The sequence below is a fragment of the Pistacia vera genome, unplaced genomic scaffold (assembly GCF_008641045.1).
Source record: "Pistacia vera cultivar Batoury unplaced genomic scaffold, PisVer_v2 Contig302, whole genome shotgun sequence".
NCBI classification, from domain to species: Eukaryota; Viridiplantae; Streptophyta; class Magnoliopsida; order Sapindales; family Anacardiaceae; genus Pistacia; species Pistacia vera.
The window spans coordinates 404,002-422,770 of record NW_022196116.1 but is presented as its reverse complement, the minus strand read 5'-3'; the positions used below and the strand labels follow the sequence as shown (position 1 = coordinate 422,770).

The window sequence follows — 18,769 nt, the reverse complement described above, 5'->3', positions numbered from 1 at the left end:
ATAGTTGGTTAGTTCATAGTATATTAATGTTTCTTTGGGGGTTTGCTAAATTACCGGGGCTATCTTATTTATTTTTTATTTTTAAAATATTGTCCGGTAATATTATGAAGTTCGTACTTCAGTGTTTCCCCGCAGCTGCTGTAACAATTATGGACAAAATGATAATTTGGAAGCCACATAGAATGTTGAGCCTGTAACATTGTTAACTTCTTTAGATCGACCTGGCCCAACCTTTTGCTTTAGTGGACCACGCTAAACTGGATTCAGTACTTTTAACTGACCTGACCTCACTCCTATGAGTCCTGTGGAATGAAATTTTTAACCTTATTTGTAAAGTTACTTTTCAAGTTTATTTGGTGATAACAAGTCGATAACACATTAATTGGGTAAATAATTTGGGATGGGAGTTTTAACGTAATCCAGGGGAAGGAGATAATGATATGAGAGAAAACTTCGTACTTTTATTTTTTTTAAATAAGGAAACAAGTCAGAATTGACAATAATTATCCGAAAGCTCTTACAGGTTTGAAATTAGGATATTATTATTACTATATAAGTCAATAACTATGTTTATGAGAAGGATATGCAAGATTATGGAATGGAGCAGATGAGCCTTCTCAAATTCATTTATGGTATGTCCCCTAACCTTCATTATGCACTTGTCCTTATTCATTCTCTAGAAGTTGTTTGTTTGAAGTACAAAGATAGGTAGGGTGTTAAAATCTATATTCTTATCTGATTGCGACGACACAACGCATACGGAACCAATTATAAATAAAAATGTCTTGTTCATAATTAGAAGTTGTGGTGCGTTGGAATAATCACAAAGTAAATTAGTGATATTAATCATAAATGAACAAAATTTTGCATATGTTGTAGCGAAATTGAATTCAAATATTTGAATATTATAGAAAAGTGGTTCAAGTTGACGGCTTTTTCAAATTTATAATTGTACATCTGACATGTGATAGTTTGGTATATACTGTTTATATTCCAGCATCTATTTGGGATTGTTTTGCTGTTTTTCCAAATCTTGACATGTACACTTTTATCAATATCAGTTAAATTGAATACTTGAATGGATGATTAAAATGGGGTCGACAAGCAATCAGAGCAACGGTGCTCTATATAATTATAGCCTTGTGGTGAAATTAGTCATTAATAGCCTTGCCTGTGGAAAGGTTTTTCTAGTTATTCATAAGTGGCGGAAAGATAAGTTTTGAGTTCCTTTTTTTTTTTTTTCTTTATAATTTATAAAAGGTTCAAAAAATATATATTTTATTTCTCATAAAGTTTTATTAATTATATGTTAGCGCTCATAATATGAGAAATAGTGACTTTTCTTTAGAGCTTTAGTTGTTAGTACCAGTTTTAAAACACCAATAGTGAAATTAGTAGATTTGTTTGAATTATAGACCAACCTTACTAGAGATAAATGAAAATAGATGAGAAAACTGTTACGCATATCTTAAGTGATATTTGGTTCAAAAATTAAAAAAAAAAAAAATGTTGAAGAAAATACAGATTGTATCTATAAATTTCATTTCATTTAGAAACATTGATTATGACCCCTCATCTTGGAGGAATAAAAAAGACTTGAGTGTGGGTAGGGCTGGGTAATTGTTGAACCTTTTTAACCCGTGAAAAATATGAAATGCCACCTGCAAGACCGTAAGGGCGGGAAGGTTAATTCAAGTGGAGTGGTATTTGGTTATCCAGTGAGTATAAAAATACTATGGTTGAAAAAGTCACGTAGTTGGTTAGGGAGTGATGAACCTTACTTTTTGGCAGTATCTTAAATTAGATGAGTCAGATCAGAACAGAACTCGTTCAGATGGATAATAAGAGTCTCAAAGCCTTTTTCAGTACACTCTTGTTGCTCTTTCTCTTTTTAAATTTCACCACATACACGCGCCTCTAAACAGTTGTTTTCCCTAGAAATTTGAAATTCTTTTCTAAAGCTGACAAATATGGTTTATTATTCTTTAAAATTGAAATAAATTCAGCATTTAAAATCTTGTTTTGGATTGAAGTGTACGCGCCCATGAAAAAGACGCTTACGTAACACTCTGCCATTCCTTTTTTACTCATTCATAAAATCATACGATACTTTGGCTTTTCCGTAGCCTTGTAAATTACACTACCGAAAAACTGTCAAATTTCTTGTCATGTTTACATCGTGATCGTGTGCCACTTCACATGGACATGCCCCTCTTCCAACATTTCGCGTCAGTTAGAGTTGAATTTCCATCCCCACCCTTCATTTCCTATAGCTTATATTTAGCATATAAATACCTCTGTTATAAAAGCCAAGTCGGACCGAACCGGCCTATCTAACTGGTTTGTGTGTCCAGTCCAAACTAATATAAAAACCCGTTATTAATTAAAAACTGTTTAACCTGTTATTAAACCGGATGAATAATGCAACCCGCCCGATCGAACCAGATCGCTTGGTAAAACGGGTCAATGTTTAAAATGAAAAAAACCCTAAATTTGAGTTTTTTTCACGGTATTCCACTCCACTCAACTCTCCAAAATCACAACTCCCTTCTCAAAGTAACTACGCTCAGTCTCAATTCAATCTCTCAACTCCACTCTCCCTTAGACCCTTGCTCAACGACGACAGCACCTTCCTCGTTGGATTTCGACGATAACACACTTTCCTTCTCCCTTGCTCGACGACGACAGCACCTCCCCTGCTGGATTTCGACAGTGACGCACCTGCCTTCTCCCTTGCTCGACGAAGACAGCATCTCACTCACAGGATTTCGGCGACGATGCACCTCCCTGCTCCCTTGCTCGATGACGATGCCTCCCTCCTTCACTGGAATCAATGACAACAACACTTCTCTTGCTCAAAATCGACAAAGACGACACCTCTCTCTTTTGTAAAAAAATTTCACTGTCTTTATTTGATGAATCTATTGCTTTGATGGATAATTTGTTCACCGAATTTGTATGTAAAAAACACTTGTACCGTATTTTGTCATTTAATTTGTAATGGATGATGTTTGGAGACTTTGGATAGTAGTTAAATCAAGTTGGAATTGTTATTGAGTTTGAATTGGGTAGCAATTAAGTTGGTATTCTTATTGAAAATCTGAAATGTTCAAAAAAAAATATTTTTTTTTTCTATGCTAACATCACTGGTCCAACTGGCCGGTTGGACCGGTTGACCCGTGACCTGGAAAGTGAAGCAGGTTGCCCTTCTATTCGGGCTTTAAAACAATGATAAATACTAGAATGTCAAAATTAGTCACTTGATACAAATTCAACATGCTTCATGATTTTATTTAATTACTCATTCATTAATATGGACCTCACATACTTTAGTCAATCAAAGATTTAATAATATCCATTGCATTAATCTAAAATCAATCTGAAATTTCGGAACATAAAGTAGTTCTCCTTTATGAATTCTGTGCGACGTTGGTCCACATTTCCCTCTCTTTCTTGATGTTTTTGGGTAATTCACCCAAACACTCCGTGCTTTCAGCAATGAATAAAGTATAACATAGTCATAAATGAGGGTGTGTGTAAGTTGTAACTCCAAGTCCACACGTGGCAGGATTTTATGGGCCAGAACCATCGTCCCCATAAATAATACCCCCATTCGGCTGTCACTTTCATAATTCATACAATACAACAGCTGTACATCTAACGGCCATCATATGGTATGATATAAGATGAGTTGAGACCACCACGTTAAACTTTCTTATCTTTCACTTTTAAGTTTTGACTGTTTCGCTTTCTAATTAACAAGTTTGTTATGCTATACTTTACCCAAAAAAAAAAAAGAAAAACAAAGTTTATTGTGCTATATTGATAACGTTATTAAATTTATATTTTAATTGTATATAAAAATGTTTTAATTATTCATGTATTTTATTTTATTTAAAATAATAAGTATAATTATTTATAAGCACATTTCAACAATAACATTGCACGAGGGTAATTAGTAATATGACCCCCAAAACAATGGTCCCTCCCACTTACGGAAAATCTGTTAGAAGTTGTCTCACTACTAATTTCCAAATCTAATTGGAAAGCAACGTAAAGATTTTTTTCTCTGGTTGTACATTTCCAACTAATCACTTCAACAAAAATACCAACTTTAAAATCTTTTTTCATTGTAATTACGAAACTTTATACTGGAACGCCTATCTTTCTTGTTCAAAATATTCATTTTTATCTCTATTCATAACTTAAGCATCATAGATTTGCATAAAATATTTTCATCTCGAAATTGGATTAGTTTACGCATAATATTATTCGGATCCAATATGTCATACAATAATAAATATAATATTTAAATTTGATATATATATATATAGTATGTAAATAACTATGACATCATCCTATGATATTGTGAGATACCAAAATAATAAATATAATATTGCATAATTATTATCTAAAGTCAGTTTCCTTATTCAAATGTCTACACATGCTAATGCTAAATATTAATATCCTCTCCAATGATTACGAGGGTTAATTGAATGATCAACACGTAGTTTATTCCCATTAAATGTGAGGTTTATTTAAATCCCTTCGTCACCACTTACATTCAGTTTATATATAACAATAAATATTTGAATGTAGGTTTTTTAAAATAATTCTGAATATATTAATAAAGATTGGTACTTCACATATAATTTCTCTAAATCAGTTCTTAACCATTGATTATATAATCTAAATTTATTTGAAAATCATGTTACAACAACATCAAATAATGCATATTGTATTATTAGATAACTACAAGAATGAATAAAAAAATATGCTTAATCCTAATATTAATTGGTTGCTGGGATTAAAAAATATTGGCATAGGCATAATGTTGTAATATAATTAATATGGAAAATTATAATCGTGGAGCCAGCAGATAAAGTTTAGGCCTTAGGGTTGCTTTATTTCCTATGCCGGAGACACAGTTATCAATCACATGGATCATCACGCTGATGCTTAACGTGTGGGGCCACTTCACCTCTGTCTAGTCTAATTAGCTTCTTACTCTAATTCCTGCCCACGTGGCACTATTAAACAGCTATTACATTTTTAATTCTACCGTTTTCTTTGCTTTTAATATTAATTCCATAATTTATGCTCTTTTTTAAAAATGCTTATCTGTTAAAATATTAATATTTAAATGGTACAAATTTATTGGTTTGACAATTGTCAATTTGGCATCTTGGTAATGTGCTGCAACTAATACACTTAAAAGTCCAGGGATTGATTAATGCTAATATGTGAAACCCTTTTTGTTTTTATTAATTTATATTATGTTATGTAAATACTTTCCTCATAATAGAATATAATTTTTAGTTTATGATATTTAAATATGTATAAGTTAATTTATTAAATTAGTAATTAATATAAAACATAAGTTATTATTATATGAGTGGGTGCAGTGGCATGTACTGAATTTGCGATACATGCGACACATTGAATCATGATAGCACCTAGAGTTTTAGAATAGTGGATTGGAACGCAAATGATTGAGTTTTGAGATTAAATTACAACTAATTGTCTGCAAACTACAATAGCCAAACCAGTTATGTTTCAAATAGTTATAGCATATGTTTAACTCACGTTAATCCACATATTTTACGATTTAAAAAAAAAAAAACAAACAAACTTTCTTATTTATTTATTGTATTATTGGTAACCAGAAAGTACAAAATGGTGCTTTTTTCACTCAATAGCATGAAAAAAATAAAAAAATAAATAAAAAGATGTACAGGTGTTTACTAAACATGTGGGAGACCATTTCTGATTGGCTAATAATGTCACAAATCCCAGTGAAAATACATTAGAAAAAAAGTGAAAAATTCTCTGTCAAGAAAAGTTTAAAAAATGAAAAAAGTAAAAGTTATTTTGACCTTTTCTGTTTAAGAGGTTTTATTGTGTGGATGAAACAGAGTATTAAAACGCCAAGTTACTTCAACTTCAACTTGGACAGCTTTGATAACATGAACAAATAACAGGATAACACGTCGGTACCTTAATTGATTACTAGTATCTCAAGTCCCCTCGAATAAATGCTTTTCTATTCCTTTACGCAGCGCTCAGCATTTCAAAATCTGGTGCACCACCACCCCACCATCCCAACCCGGTCCCCCCACCTTGCTTCCGGCTTCGGCTTAACGGCTCTTTGTCCAACTATAAATATTGTTTTTTTTTTTAGTAAGTTTGGATTAGTGTGCCTGTCAATCTATTCTTAAATCTACTAATTTGGACTTTCCAACAAGGTAATATTACGTCAAAAACTCCTTTTAATTAAATTTAATAATATAATTATAAATAAATATATATTAAAAATATGAGTGTTTATTTATAATACTCTTTATAATTAATATATTTAGATTATGTTTGATGATATTGAATAAATTTATAATACTTTAACAAATATAAAACAAAACCAATAAAATTTATTAATGAACAAGTTATTAAACCAACACAAATAACAACATCTCCAAATTAAACTACAATAAAATTTCTACTAATAAAATATTCAAATATTTATCTAGCATTTATAATAAAGTATTATAACTTTTGTTATAATTTTACTTTTATGTTTCGACCTCTTAAAATAATGAATCAAAATACATATCTTTTATTAATTTTTTTTTTTTTTTTGTTTTCCTGACTTCAATATTTGACATGACCCATCTATGAGTAATCTCGATGGTTAGAATGAATTAAAGATGGTGTAGATATGCACACGGTCTCAGGTTCGATTCTCTATCTAAGTATTCACAATTTAAGTAGGAGATCGTGGCGGTGAATTCTAAGCTAACCCTTATATAAATATATATATATAACTATTGAAACATAAAATAATTGACAGTAATTTAATTTGACAAATAAATTTTAGAAATGATATTATTTTATAAGATATACAAACGTTATTCATTTGTTCTTTATACAATTAAATAATATATATAATTTATTAAATGTATTTGTGGGATTTTTTTTTTTTTGGTAAAAATAAGAATTTAATTTGATATATTTGATGAATTTAGAAGTTAATTATATATATATATATATATTTTTTTTTTTTCAAGGTCTCAACTAGCCTTCCTTGACCACTCTTCCTTTTGCCCCTGATATTACGTTTACAATCTAATTTTACAAACTTTTTTTCACAATCTCGATGTGATAGCTTGCAATTGATTAACTTGCAGTGAGTTCAATCTGCTAAATTGCGAGTTGATCAATAATAAACTAACACGTCGAGGGTATGAGAGAAAATTTGTAAAATTTAGTTGTGAACCGATCTTTATTGTTTTCAAAATTATGTAACTGCTAATTAAGGTATATGAACGATGTGGCAATAAATGAATTGTACCACGTCAATTTAGATATAAAAAAGCTTTAGATACATGTATGACTATTCAATAAAGAAAAATTAATGAGTAACACTACACTCACTAATACTTCTCACTAACCTTCTCTTACTAACGCCACATATCAGTTCACAATTCGTCAATTTACATGGAGTCTGTTTATCTAATAATGAGTTCCACCTAACCAAGTTAATCACAAACTCCCACATGGGATTAATGAGAGGGGTTAGTGAGAGGGATTAGTGAGATTAATATTATTCAAAATTAATTTATGATATCAAATTCACTGCACATGATAATGAAATTAAAGTTCATTGAATGAAACATAAATTTGTTGTTGCATTTGCACCACTTATATACCTTATAAATTTAAATGAAAAAACATTAATTAAAGATGAACAGTAGTTTTTAAATCTTAATCAATTAATTATATATCGATTTTTAAATTTCAATTGATGCGCATTAACTAAACAAATATCATTTTATTTGGGATATAAAAAATAAATAAAAATGGAATACAAACTTAAAATAAAAAACATTACCATTCTTAATTTTGAAATATACATGTGGATTTCAACATATCCAAATAAGAATAAACGTTAGATATGACGTAAGAAAGTTAAATGTGTTTTAAGCCGAAATGGGGTTGAAATTAAAGATTGGGTGAGTTTGGTATTAAGTAGATATGAAGATTAAGGCAAAATGTGGCTCGAGAAGCGTGCACTCATGGCCTAATTTTTGACAACATTGAAGATGAGTGTCGTGCAAGAAATTGTTGGCATATTCTTTTTTTTTTAAATACACAAGTCTAAGATCCTCCCTCCTATATAATCCAATAATTTTGACCTTTGAAATAAAAAAAAAATTAATCTAACGGCAATTGCACATAAAGTGTACCATTTATTGTTGACTTCTTTTGCTTTTTGATATAGACAATGCTCGGATTTGTTACATTATTAGCCCGTATCATTTCTTATACATTATATTAATTAATTTAATTTTAATATATAATAATTTCGTAATTTAATTTTACCCATAATCTAATCTGGCTGGAGCCACCCAAGCCAAGCCACGCCTCTCTACGTCACAAGTCACAACAACGTCCAAAGCCGTAACGCCGTTATCCAAGAGAGAGAGAAACAGAATCAGAAGCAAACTCGTGTTTCAACGAACGGGTCTGATTAATTCCGTTTTTATCCATTCTAACACACACGAGAAAAACACACGCACACAACCCCCGCCTATTTCTTTTCTGTTTTGTCTTCGTTTCAAACACCCAACTAAAAAGTAGTTTATTCATTTTTTAAGAAAAATAACCTCGTCTTTCCTTCTCTCTCTAGCTTATTTCGTTTTCTGATCTTTTTCTCTCTGTAATTGAGACCGGCGAGCGAAATCTCGCCGGTAACTTGCCGGAAATTCGTTTCCGATCTGAAACTCTGAATCTCCCGTTCAAATGATTCCATTCAAGAGAGAGATAGTAATTTTTTTTCAAATGATTTGTGAATTCTGATTATTAGATGTATAGAAGAAAACAAAAAGGAAAAAAATATTCTCTCTCTTGTGTGGTGAGTAATAGCTTGTAATGCAGGGAAAAGAAGAAAAGAAGATGCTGAGATCTCTTCCATTCTGTCCTTTATAAATCTGTTTCTCTCTCTCTCTCTCTCCTCCCCCCCTCCCCTCTCTCTGTCCATTGTTGTCAATCCTTCTGCCTTTCGCTTTCTTTCTCTCTTACGGCATCGTTTTAGTTTCTGAATTTTTGAGAGAGAAAGCGGAATTGAAGACCTGGTAAAGGTGCGGTTCCTGTTGTATTTAGGTTAAGCTTTGGTGGATTTTTTCTTTTTCTTTTGTTCTTTTGGTTCCTTAGTGTGTGGATCAAGCTAGAGCGGGATGGAACAAATTGGATTTTTCTTTTTGGAATTCTTTTTTTAAACGTGATCGTTTTGAGAATTTGTGGAGGAAATGCTTAATTTTAACGAAAATTTTAATCTAAGTTTGATTTTGTTATGATTTAGCTCAACTAAGCTCTGAGGTTGTAGTTTTAGGCACAATTAAGTAAGGGTTTTTGTTTTAGAAAATTATTCAGTTTTCTTTCTTTTTCTCACGAACCAAACAGGGCATTTATGTTTGGTTATTGGTAGGTAAGCCAGTGGCTTTCATTTTCATTATATTATCGTTTATTGAAGCCATAAGAGAAAACAGAAGAAAAAAAACTACTATTATTTTTTATTAGGTTGTAAATAATAAACAAAGGGGAATTGTCTGATCTCTAGCTTATATGAAGGTGTTAACAAAGAAAATTCCTATTTGTGTGTTTCAATTTTTTTTTTTTTTGTTTTTTTTTGTTTTTTTAATACGGTTTTCTTTGTTATTTGGTGTTTTGAGAATAAAGTTCGCTCAAATTTCGCTCAAATTATCATAAGTGAAGTAAAAGAAAATTGAATTCTTTTCAGGAGAAAGGTCATGAAGCATGGGCAGAGCTAGTAAGTGAGAAAGTTTGAGTTTTCGTCCGTGTTGGGTTTTTCTTTTTATAAGGCATTTAAGCTGCAGGATGCCATTTGAAATTATGGATACAAGGGGTGGATCTGCATCGTCCCACTTCTTCGAAGAAATTTGAGTTCCTGCAGAGGTATTTTAATTCTTTCTTAATCACTTCAACTTTATGTATTTGTCGAGTTGTTTACTAAAACGGTTTGAAATTTTATTGTTATGTGTGTGGATGTGTGTATCAATGTCGGTTACTTATGATCTTTCGAACACCATATATGCCAGCAAAAGACATCTTTTCTCTGTAATTTAATTTGATTGTCATCAACTTTTATTGGACAGAGACAGATTGGATTTTGGAAGTCGAATATCATGTCTGATCACCAAGGTGAGCAGCATTCAATTGCTGACTCTGTTATTTAATTTAATTATATTTTTGGATTAATTCTATTTGTTTTTCAATCTCCAACAAAGTGTTCTGCATTGGAGGTAGTTATTGTATTTTGTTCTGACTTATTTGGTGAGAATGGACCTATGTGTAGTAGTTAACAGTGCACAAATACTAATTAAAACAATCTCCTGCCATCAGGGAGAATCCTGCCAGTAAAATAACATGATTTCCAGAGTATTGTTAACAAAGGATGGGCTTAATTTAAGTACCATGCTTAGAAATTGTGAAGTGAGTGAAAAATGTTTATCACAAGCTGGATAATTCTAAATGTCTTTGTTTGTCTGTATCTAGAAGATTCTTTCATTCATTCAGTCAGTGTGGAGTATATGACAACTGGATTTTGACGTTCGATTTCTTTTCTATTTGTGGAAAGATTTGGATCTTCTATTATCCAAATAGTAATATTGAATATGAAATGATTGTTGATGGGAATTCAAGAACTGATATTTTTACATGTGGAAGAATGAAATAAGCTCTGGTCCTCCTAACTTGTTGCTTATCTAAGAAATTTTAAGGATGAATGCTCCCCAAGATAGAATAAATATTATCATTCATTGTAGTTAGATGGTGTTATAGTAGAAGGCGTATCCATCCATTATTTAGGGGATATCCAATTGCAGCTTAGAAATCTGTATATTAAGTGAACAGTGGTGATTTCAAAATTCTTTACATACAACAGTCCAGCAGCTAATAACTGGTGTCATTCTGGGAAATATTGGATGCTGTATTGTTGTATTATGTTCTCTGCAAAAAAAATTGTCCAGGCATAACTGGGTGTGTTCTTTTAAGATATTATACTTGTAATACTACTGTAAGAAGTGTAAAGTATCTTTAATTGCAAATTTGCAATGGGTTGGTGCTAAATACTAGTTTTAGTTAAATATGAACCTTCTCCGAGTCCTGAATTGTGTGGAAACCATGCTGGGTTGCATTTTATGAAATTTTATTCCAATAGTTTGGGCCATTTGGCAATAGAAGGGACAGAATAAATATTGTTGAATGGATCAGTCAAGTTAATCATATTTCTGTGAGTTGATGATAGAATAACCCCCCCAACCCACCCCCCACTCTTTAAAGAGAGAAGGACAGTTTCTCCAGAGTGTTCTCCTTTTCTGTGTCTGGTTATACTATGCCAACCCAGTACTGCGTGTTATAGTTTTATGGATGATATAACTGACAAAAAAAAATTGGCCTGCTAAGTTTTGCAGTTTCTAGGTGGTTTTGTTGATTGATATTGCTAATATGGATAGAAAAATATCAATTACTCTTGCTTGGTTTTCTTGCTAACTCTGGTTGATTAGTGTTTGGTGTAGTATTGTCTTTTACATGAATCTTAATCAATAATTGTGGCCTTTAAAGTGAAAATCAAAATGCTTTTCTGTTTAAAACTTGAGCATAATGGTATTCTTGACTCAATGACTTGGCTTCTTGTAATAAATGCATACAATTCAAATCACAAAATGTGACTAGAGAGTTTCTAATTAATTATCATGTGAATCTTGTTGTTCAGTAGGAACAGATGGAATGGTAGCTATGTCTGGAAACAAGTTGGTTGCTTCATCACCGCCGGAAATTTTTTCACCAATTGGGGTCCCGTCTGTGGATTGGATAGAAATGCGACAGTCAGCTTTAGCTGGTGACCATATGAAAAAGCTGGGCATTGTTGGAGAGGAAGGAATTGCAAATTTGTCTGAGACTTCATGGAATTCTGTGAATCACCATCCAAAATCATGGTCAAATTTGTCTGTGCAACCAGCATGTTATAGTTTAAGTGGAAACAGAAATGGTATTAAAGGGATCCAGTCTGAAAGCAGTCTGTTCTCAAGCTCATTGTCTGATATTTTTAGTCGAAAAAGTAAGTTTTCACATTAATGTTTATACTTATTTACATTTTCTGTCTGCATGCTGATGGCTGAAATTTGTTACATTAATTTACTTAAACATTTTATGGCTAGATTGATGGCTGCATTTATTTTCTATTCTATCATAGCATCATGTCTATTATTTTTGTAAGGTACGATGCTACTTTTTTCTGGATTTTTTTTTGGTTTGCAAGCTTTACAAGGTGTTTCATCCTGATCAATATCACCTGACGGAACTATGGCAGTAAATGGGTCTATATATTTTTTGTATCTTATTTTGAGACTACCTTTTGCATGTTCATTATTTTCTGCTTCTATTTTCCCAAGTCACTTACCAATTCTTTTCCATCTTCTTCGTTAACATGCAGTGAAATTGTCGGCGAATGATGTTCTATCTTGTCAGCCCTTCAATACAGTTGTTTCTCACCATGGGGAAGGAGAGCCTTTTGAATCCTTGGAAGAAATTGAGGCACAGACTATTGGAAATCTTCTTCCTGATGAAGCTGATCTATTTTCTGGAGTGATTGATGATCTGGGACATGATTTTCATGCCAATATTGGAGATGATTTTGAAGATTTTGACCTTTTTAGCAGTGGTGGTGGCATGGAATTAGAAGGGGATGATCGAATATATGCAGGACAAAAAAATTCTGATATTGCTGGTCAAGGGGGTTCAAGTGGTTCTGTTGTTGGTGAGCATCCATATGGTGAACACCCTTCTAGAACACTTTTTGTCAGAAACATCAATAGCAATGTAGAAGATTCTGAACTAAAGGCTCTTTTTGAGGTGTGTAGCATTGCCTTGTATTTTGCTGCAGTATTTTATAACTGTAAGTTACTCCTATTTGTATTGGTAGTTAATTGGCGTTTGTGTTTTTTCCTATCAGCAATATGGAGAGATCCGAACTATCTATACAGCCTGCAAGCATCGTGGATTTGTTATGATTTCTTATTATGATATAAGGGCAGCACGTAATGCAATGAGAGCACTTCAAAACAAGCCCTTGAGGCGTAGGAAACTTGACATACACTATTCAATTCCTAAGGTGTGGTGGTGTTTTCAGTTTTGATACTCTTCATATTTGTTGTTTTGTTAAACATGTTGACCTTACCATTGTTTTTGATTGTTGTCATCATTATTTCTGTTGCCACTGTCTGACTATCTAATTGGTTATTGCATTCTCATGTTGGCTCCCTGACATTAGGATAATCCATCAGAAAAAGATACTAATCAGGGCACCTTGGTGGTTTTCAATCTTGATTCTTCTGTTTCAATCGATGAGCTTCACCAAATTTTCGGTGTTTATGGAGAAATTAGAGAAGTAAGCGGCTCTTTGACTTATTGCTTGTTTCTGTTATATGAGGGATGGTAGAATCAGTTTACATAGTTGTTATTTTGGTTTGCAGATCCGTGAGACTCCAAACAAGCATAATCACAAATTTATTGAGTTTTATGATGTTAGAGCTGCTGAGGCTACACTTCGTGCACTGAATAGGAGTGACATTGCTGGGAAGCAAATCAAGCTTGAAGCAAGCCGTCCTGGGGGTGCAAGACGGTATGGTGCCTATTTACTAAGATTTCTTCTATCTTATTTCACCTGTTAGATGGATATCAATGACTGGACCTTTATGTTTCCCTTATGTGGGCCCTGATCTTATCAGTGGCAAACATTTTATCTTTGTTGTAATTCTTTGTGACTTTTTCTTACCTTTTTGCAGTTTCATGCTGCAGTCAGAGCAGGAGCAAGATGAACCAAATCTTTGCCAAAGTCCTTTTGATGACTTGTCATCAGGACACATGGGTATGATTATGACTGTTAATAGTTCCTTTCCCTACTTGTGTGTGTGTTTTTGCTCACATGACATTTTGATGACAGCAGTTTCACCTGGTGTAATTGCATCTAGCTCCATGGATACTGGATCAATCCAGGCTTTACATTCTGCTTTGCGGTCGCCTGCAAGTGCATTTACTGAATCTCACCAGAGTTCTAGTGTGCCAAACACTTTGCCCTCTCCAGCAAGAGTGGCCTCTATTGGCAAAACTTTTGGCCTTCATGAGGCCAACCACTCTTTGGATGAAATGAAGTTTAATAATCAGCATCCAAATTTCCATCCTCATTCGCTCCCTGAGTATGATAGTTTGGCCAATGGTATTCCATACAACTCCCCTGGCACTATTGGTAATGTTGGTCAGAAAATTACAGAAGGACTTGACAATAGGCATAATATCCGTGGAGTGAGCTCAAATGGGCACCTGATGGAACCTAGTGGAGTGGGTAAGTTCCATTGATTCCGTTGTTCCATGGTTTCAAATATTAGTTTACACATTGGCAATGGCAGTTAACATTTCCAGGAATAGAGCAATGGGCTTTTTACAAAGTAAAACAATATGCACACCAAAAAATTCTAGGATTTGCTTCATGCATATAGATATCAGAAATTAATTTTTGTTTTATGCTTTAGAGATGTCCCAATAAGACTATTTTAAGTAGCTGGACTAGTAAATTATCAGTGTCCAATTTGAAATTGTCTGGTATAACACACTGTTTAAGGGTCTGTTTTCGTAAACACTAAAAAACTTATTTTACTTTAATCACTTTAACATGATTTTATTTATTTTTTAAATGGATCATGTTAAAAAATAATTTTTCATAAATTTATTTGACTAATTTATCCTTATATTTATTAAAATAATTGTTGGTTATACTTGGTTATTAGGACGTCATTAATATTATTAATTATATAAACTACTATAGATTAGAAATGTAATAACCAGCAGCTGGAATCTGATGACCGGAAATATCGCCGGCGAGTTTCAGTGATAATACTGTTATCAAAATGATAGTCTTTGAACGATCTATTTATCTATGTAACTTTCAAGGGCAATAAATGTTAAAATGATACCAATGTTATTATCAAGGCAAACTTTCTAGTCACTGTAATCTGGCAGCAGGTGGCAGAAATACGGCGGTCGGCAACTATGGACCTGTGGTGGTGAACAAACTTTTAATTTTTTGAAATAAATAAATTGCAGGTTTCATATATTATTCTCATGTAAAATATAACTTTATTATTGAGTTTAGTGACTACTATTAATTGCTGTACAAAATTCACTACTCTCATGTATCTCATTCCACTAATTGGTATTGTCAAACTTCCTCAGTAATCCAATATCCTCATAGCTGTTAAAATGATTGTTATGCAACAGCTTTACCTGAGAGCTGTATAGGTTCTTAAATTTGTCCTGATGGACATTGATTAGAATAACATAGTATCATTCTCTTTATGGTTGATATTGGATGGTAACCTCAAAATGCCTGTACCTGGAAATGTAGAATGTATAATCTTGATTTTTATTTATCAGTTTAGTGACATTGTTGCTGATATATTCCTTTCTATCTAGTTTTTGGATCTTCTGGAAATGGAAATTACTCCCTTCATGGAAATCCTTTTGTGTGGAACAACTCCAACTCACATCAACAACATCCTTCAAGTCCCATGATTTGGCCAAATTCGCCATCATTTCTCAATGGCTTGCATGCTAGTCGTGTTCCTCATATGCCTGGATTTCCAAGAGGACCTACTTTGATGCTGAACACAGCATCGCCTGTACACCACCATATTGGGTCAGCACCAGCAGTTAATCCCTCCCTCTGGGACAGGCAACATGCTTATGCAGGGGAGTCTCCTGAAACTTCTAATTTCCACTTGGGTTCTCTTGGAAGTGTGGGCTTTCCGGTTCGTTCTCCATCACATCCTATGGACATTGCTTCACACAACATCTTCTCTCATGTTGGTGGCAATTGCGTAGATATGACTAAAAATGTTGGATTGCGTTCTCCTCAGCAGATGTGCCACCTTTTTCCTGGAAGGAATCCAATGGTTTCAATGCAAGCCTCTTTTGATTCTCCTAATGAGCGAGTGAGAAACTTCTCATACCGTAGAAACGAAACTAATTCTAATCACGCTGATAAGAAACAGTATGAACTTGATATTGACCGGATATTGCGTGGTGAAGATAGCCGAACTACACTGATGATAAAGAACATTCCCAACAAGTATGTAAACTATCATTCCAGCTGTTTTGATAATTTCTTCTTCTTTCTTTTATCATTGAAGTTGTCTTTTAGAAATAGTTTAGGCTTTAGCATTTTCCTTGTCCTTGAAACTGTCCCATGCCTGAACATCATTTTCAAATAGTTATTTATTTATTTGCTTTGACCTAGATCACCCATAGACATTCTGATATCGTTAGCTGCACTGTCCTTTGGCACTTATAGATTTATTCCAAATTGTTTAGTAATCTTTGGTAGGTCACTTTTTTTTATTGTTAATCAACGTAACTTAGGCCCTCTATACAGGATGTTTTTGATCATTGAATATTGGAAATTTCAGAGTAACAGATTAGTCATGTCTTGGCCTTTCCATGTAACCACATTTATTAGCCAATCAAAGTGAAATTAGATAGGTGGTAAATAATTATTTCATGCCATATAATGCTAGTATTGATTATTTCTTATTTTTTGTTGCCTGTTGTAATAAAACCAGATTCCTTTCTTGTGTTTTTCTTCTTTTCTTGTTCTTTTTTCCTTTGGTTTGATATGGTGATATGCTGATTTGAAAAGGTATACTTCGAAGATGCTTTTGGCTGCAATTGATGAGCATTGCCGAGGAACATATGATTTTATTTATCTGCCGATTGACTTCAAGGCAAGTTAATTTTACTGTTCTTTTAGGAGGAAAAAGAATTTTTCTCATGATATATGTTTGAAATGCTCATATTTATAGATGATGTTTATGCATTACTAATTCTACAATTGCCAGCAGAACAAATGTAATGTGGGCTATGCATTCATCAACATGATCGATCCTCGTCAAATCATTCCATTTTATCAGGTTAGATACATGAACACTGATAACTACTTAGAAGGAATTTACCACGTATTTTTGTTAATTGATTTTCATATTAGAGATATAGTATCAACCCAGAATATTACATGCTGATTAGATGAGAGAACATCTTCTGCAGGCATTCAATGGCAAAAAATGGGAAAAGTTCAACAGTGAAAAGGTCGCATCTCTTGCTTATGCTCGGATTCAGGGAAAATCTGCTCTTATTGCTCATTTTCAGAATTCAAGCTTGATGAATGAGGATAAACGTTGCCGACCTATCCTTTTTCATACTGATGGCCCTAATGCTGGAGATCCGGTATGATATATACACGTACATTCTACTCACCTCAGTTTTGTGACTATTCCCCCGGTAATGGGTAATTATCATGTAGTTCATTATTTACTCAAATGTTTTTCCGTATTCATGTTACCAAAAGAGAAGGAAATTATTTTGGACCCAAACTTGCTTGAGTGATTTCCTGAGTTAAGACGCTGACAAATCTGCTAGGCAATTGAAATGGGATATTATTATAAAGGTTTGAATTAAATATTTTCTGGGACGCAATGCTAAATCACCTTTAAAATTTACTTGCTAATAACTTACTGGGCCCTTATGTCCATTTCTGCTAATTCATGGTTCCTAGATTAAGGTCTTGACTGGAAGCATCTTTTGATGACTAAACATGGTGTTTATTTGGTGGAAAGTGGTGTCAAGAGTATTGTTAAAATTGTCATGGCTTAGAAGTTATTCCAAAAAGTTGATTTTCATACTGTTTGTACTGGGTGCCGAAAATGATTTGATTTTTAAGTTCTTTTTTTCTTATATATATATATTGGAGAACGTTTTTTTTTTTTTTCCCCAAAATTATGCACATATGATTAAATTTCATAGAACCAAAATTTACCATCTTTCTGTTTGTGAAGGAGCCATTTCCTATGGGTACCAATATTAGGTCAAGATTGGGCAAACCTCGAAGTGTTGGTAATGAGGAGAGCCATCGCCAAGGGATCCCGTCAGCTTCTACAAATGGAGAGGAATCTCCCAATGGATCGGATTCTTCAGGTTCTTTGAAGGACTTGGATTGAGTAATCTGCTTAACCAAGGCACTAACTGTAAAACCCCATATCAGAGTATAAAAGCTATATCCATCCCAATTCTGTATATCAGGGGTGGCCTGACGACTTTTTCCAGCTAATAGAGGAGCACTTTCAGGGTTTTGGAACAAAAACAAAGTGGGCTACTTGCCAAATTTTGCTGTTTGTTTTGACAATTTTTGTGTCACTGCCGAATTATGAGTATAGAGCATCACTTGATAGAGCTTAAAATTTTGGATTAATAGTCTTGACTAAAGAAAGTTATGAACTTATGATGTACAGAAGTCCCTGGGCATTTGCATGAGTGTGGGGATCTTCTCTGTTTTTGTTTTCAATTTTGTATCCCAATGCCTCTTATGTAATTTCATTTTTTCCCTTGAGGTTTTGGAGGCTTGGGTGTGATTGCTCAAGGAGAGAGAGAGAGTAATCTGTTTGTTGGATATTTTTTAGTGCTCTTGTCCACTAAATTATATGTACTTTCTTCATCAATATCTCCAATTAATTTTTGATGAACTCATGTCGCCTCTGATGAGATGAGTCCCATCCATTTAAAGTTTTACATTCATTGCTCACCCAATCAAGTAGATCACTTTGACGATTGATGCTACATAACCGACATTTCTTTCTTAATTTCGTATAAA

At 33.2% G+C, this 18,769-nt stretch overlaps 1 protein-coding gene across 1 annotated transcript; it reads left to right on the top strand.

Moving 5' to 3' along the window:
• The first annotated feature begins 9,891 nt into the window (after positions 1-9,891).
• LOC116135678 (protein MEI2-like 1) lies at positions 9,892-18,641 on the top strand. Its single transcript, XM_031421396.1, is given in 14 exon segments — positions 9,892-9,969; positions 10,170-10,215; positions 11,789-12,133; positions 12,509-12,927; positions 13,028-13,186; positions 13,346-13,462; positions 13,548-13,696; positions 13,860-13,942; positions 14,018-14,416; positions 15,544-16,198; positions 16,766-16,850; positions 16,968-17,036; positions 17,170-17,349; positions 17,958-18,641. Coding segments are annotated over 14 exon segments (2,946 nt in total). The 3' UTR covers positions 18,120-18,641.
• The last annotated feature ends 128 nt before the right edge of the window (positions 18,642-18,769 follow it).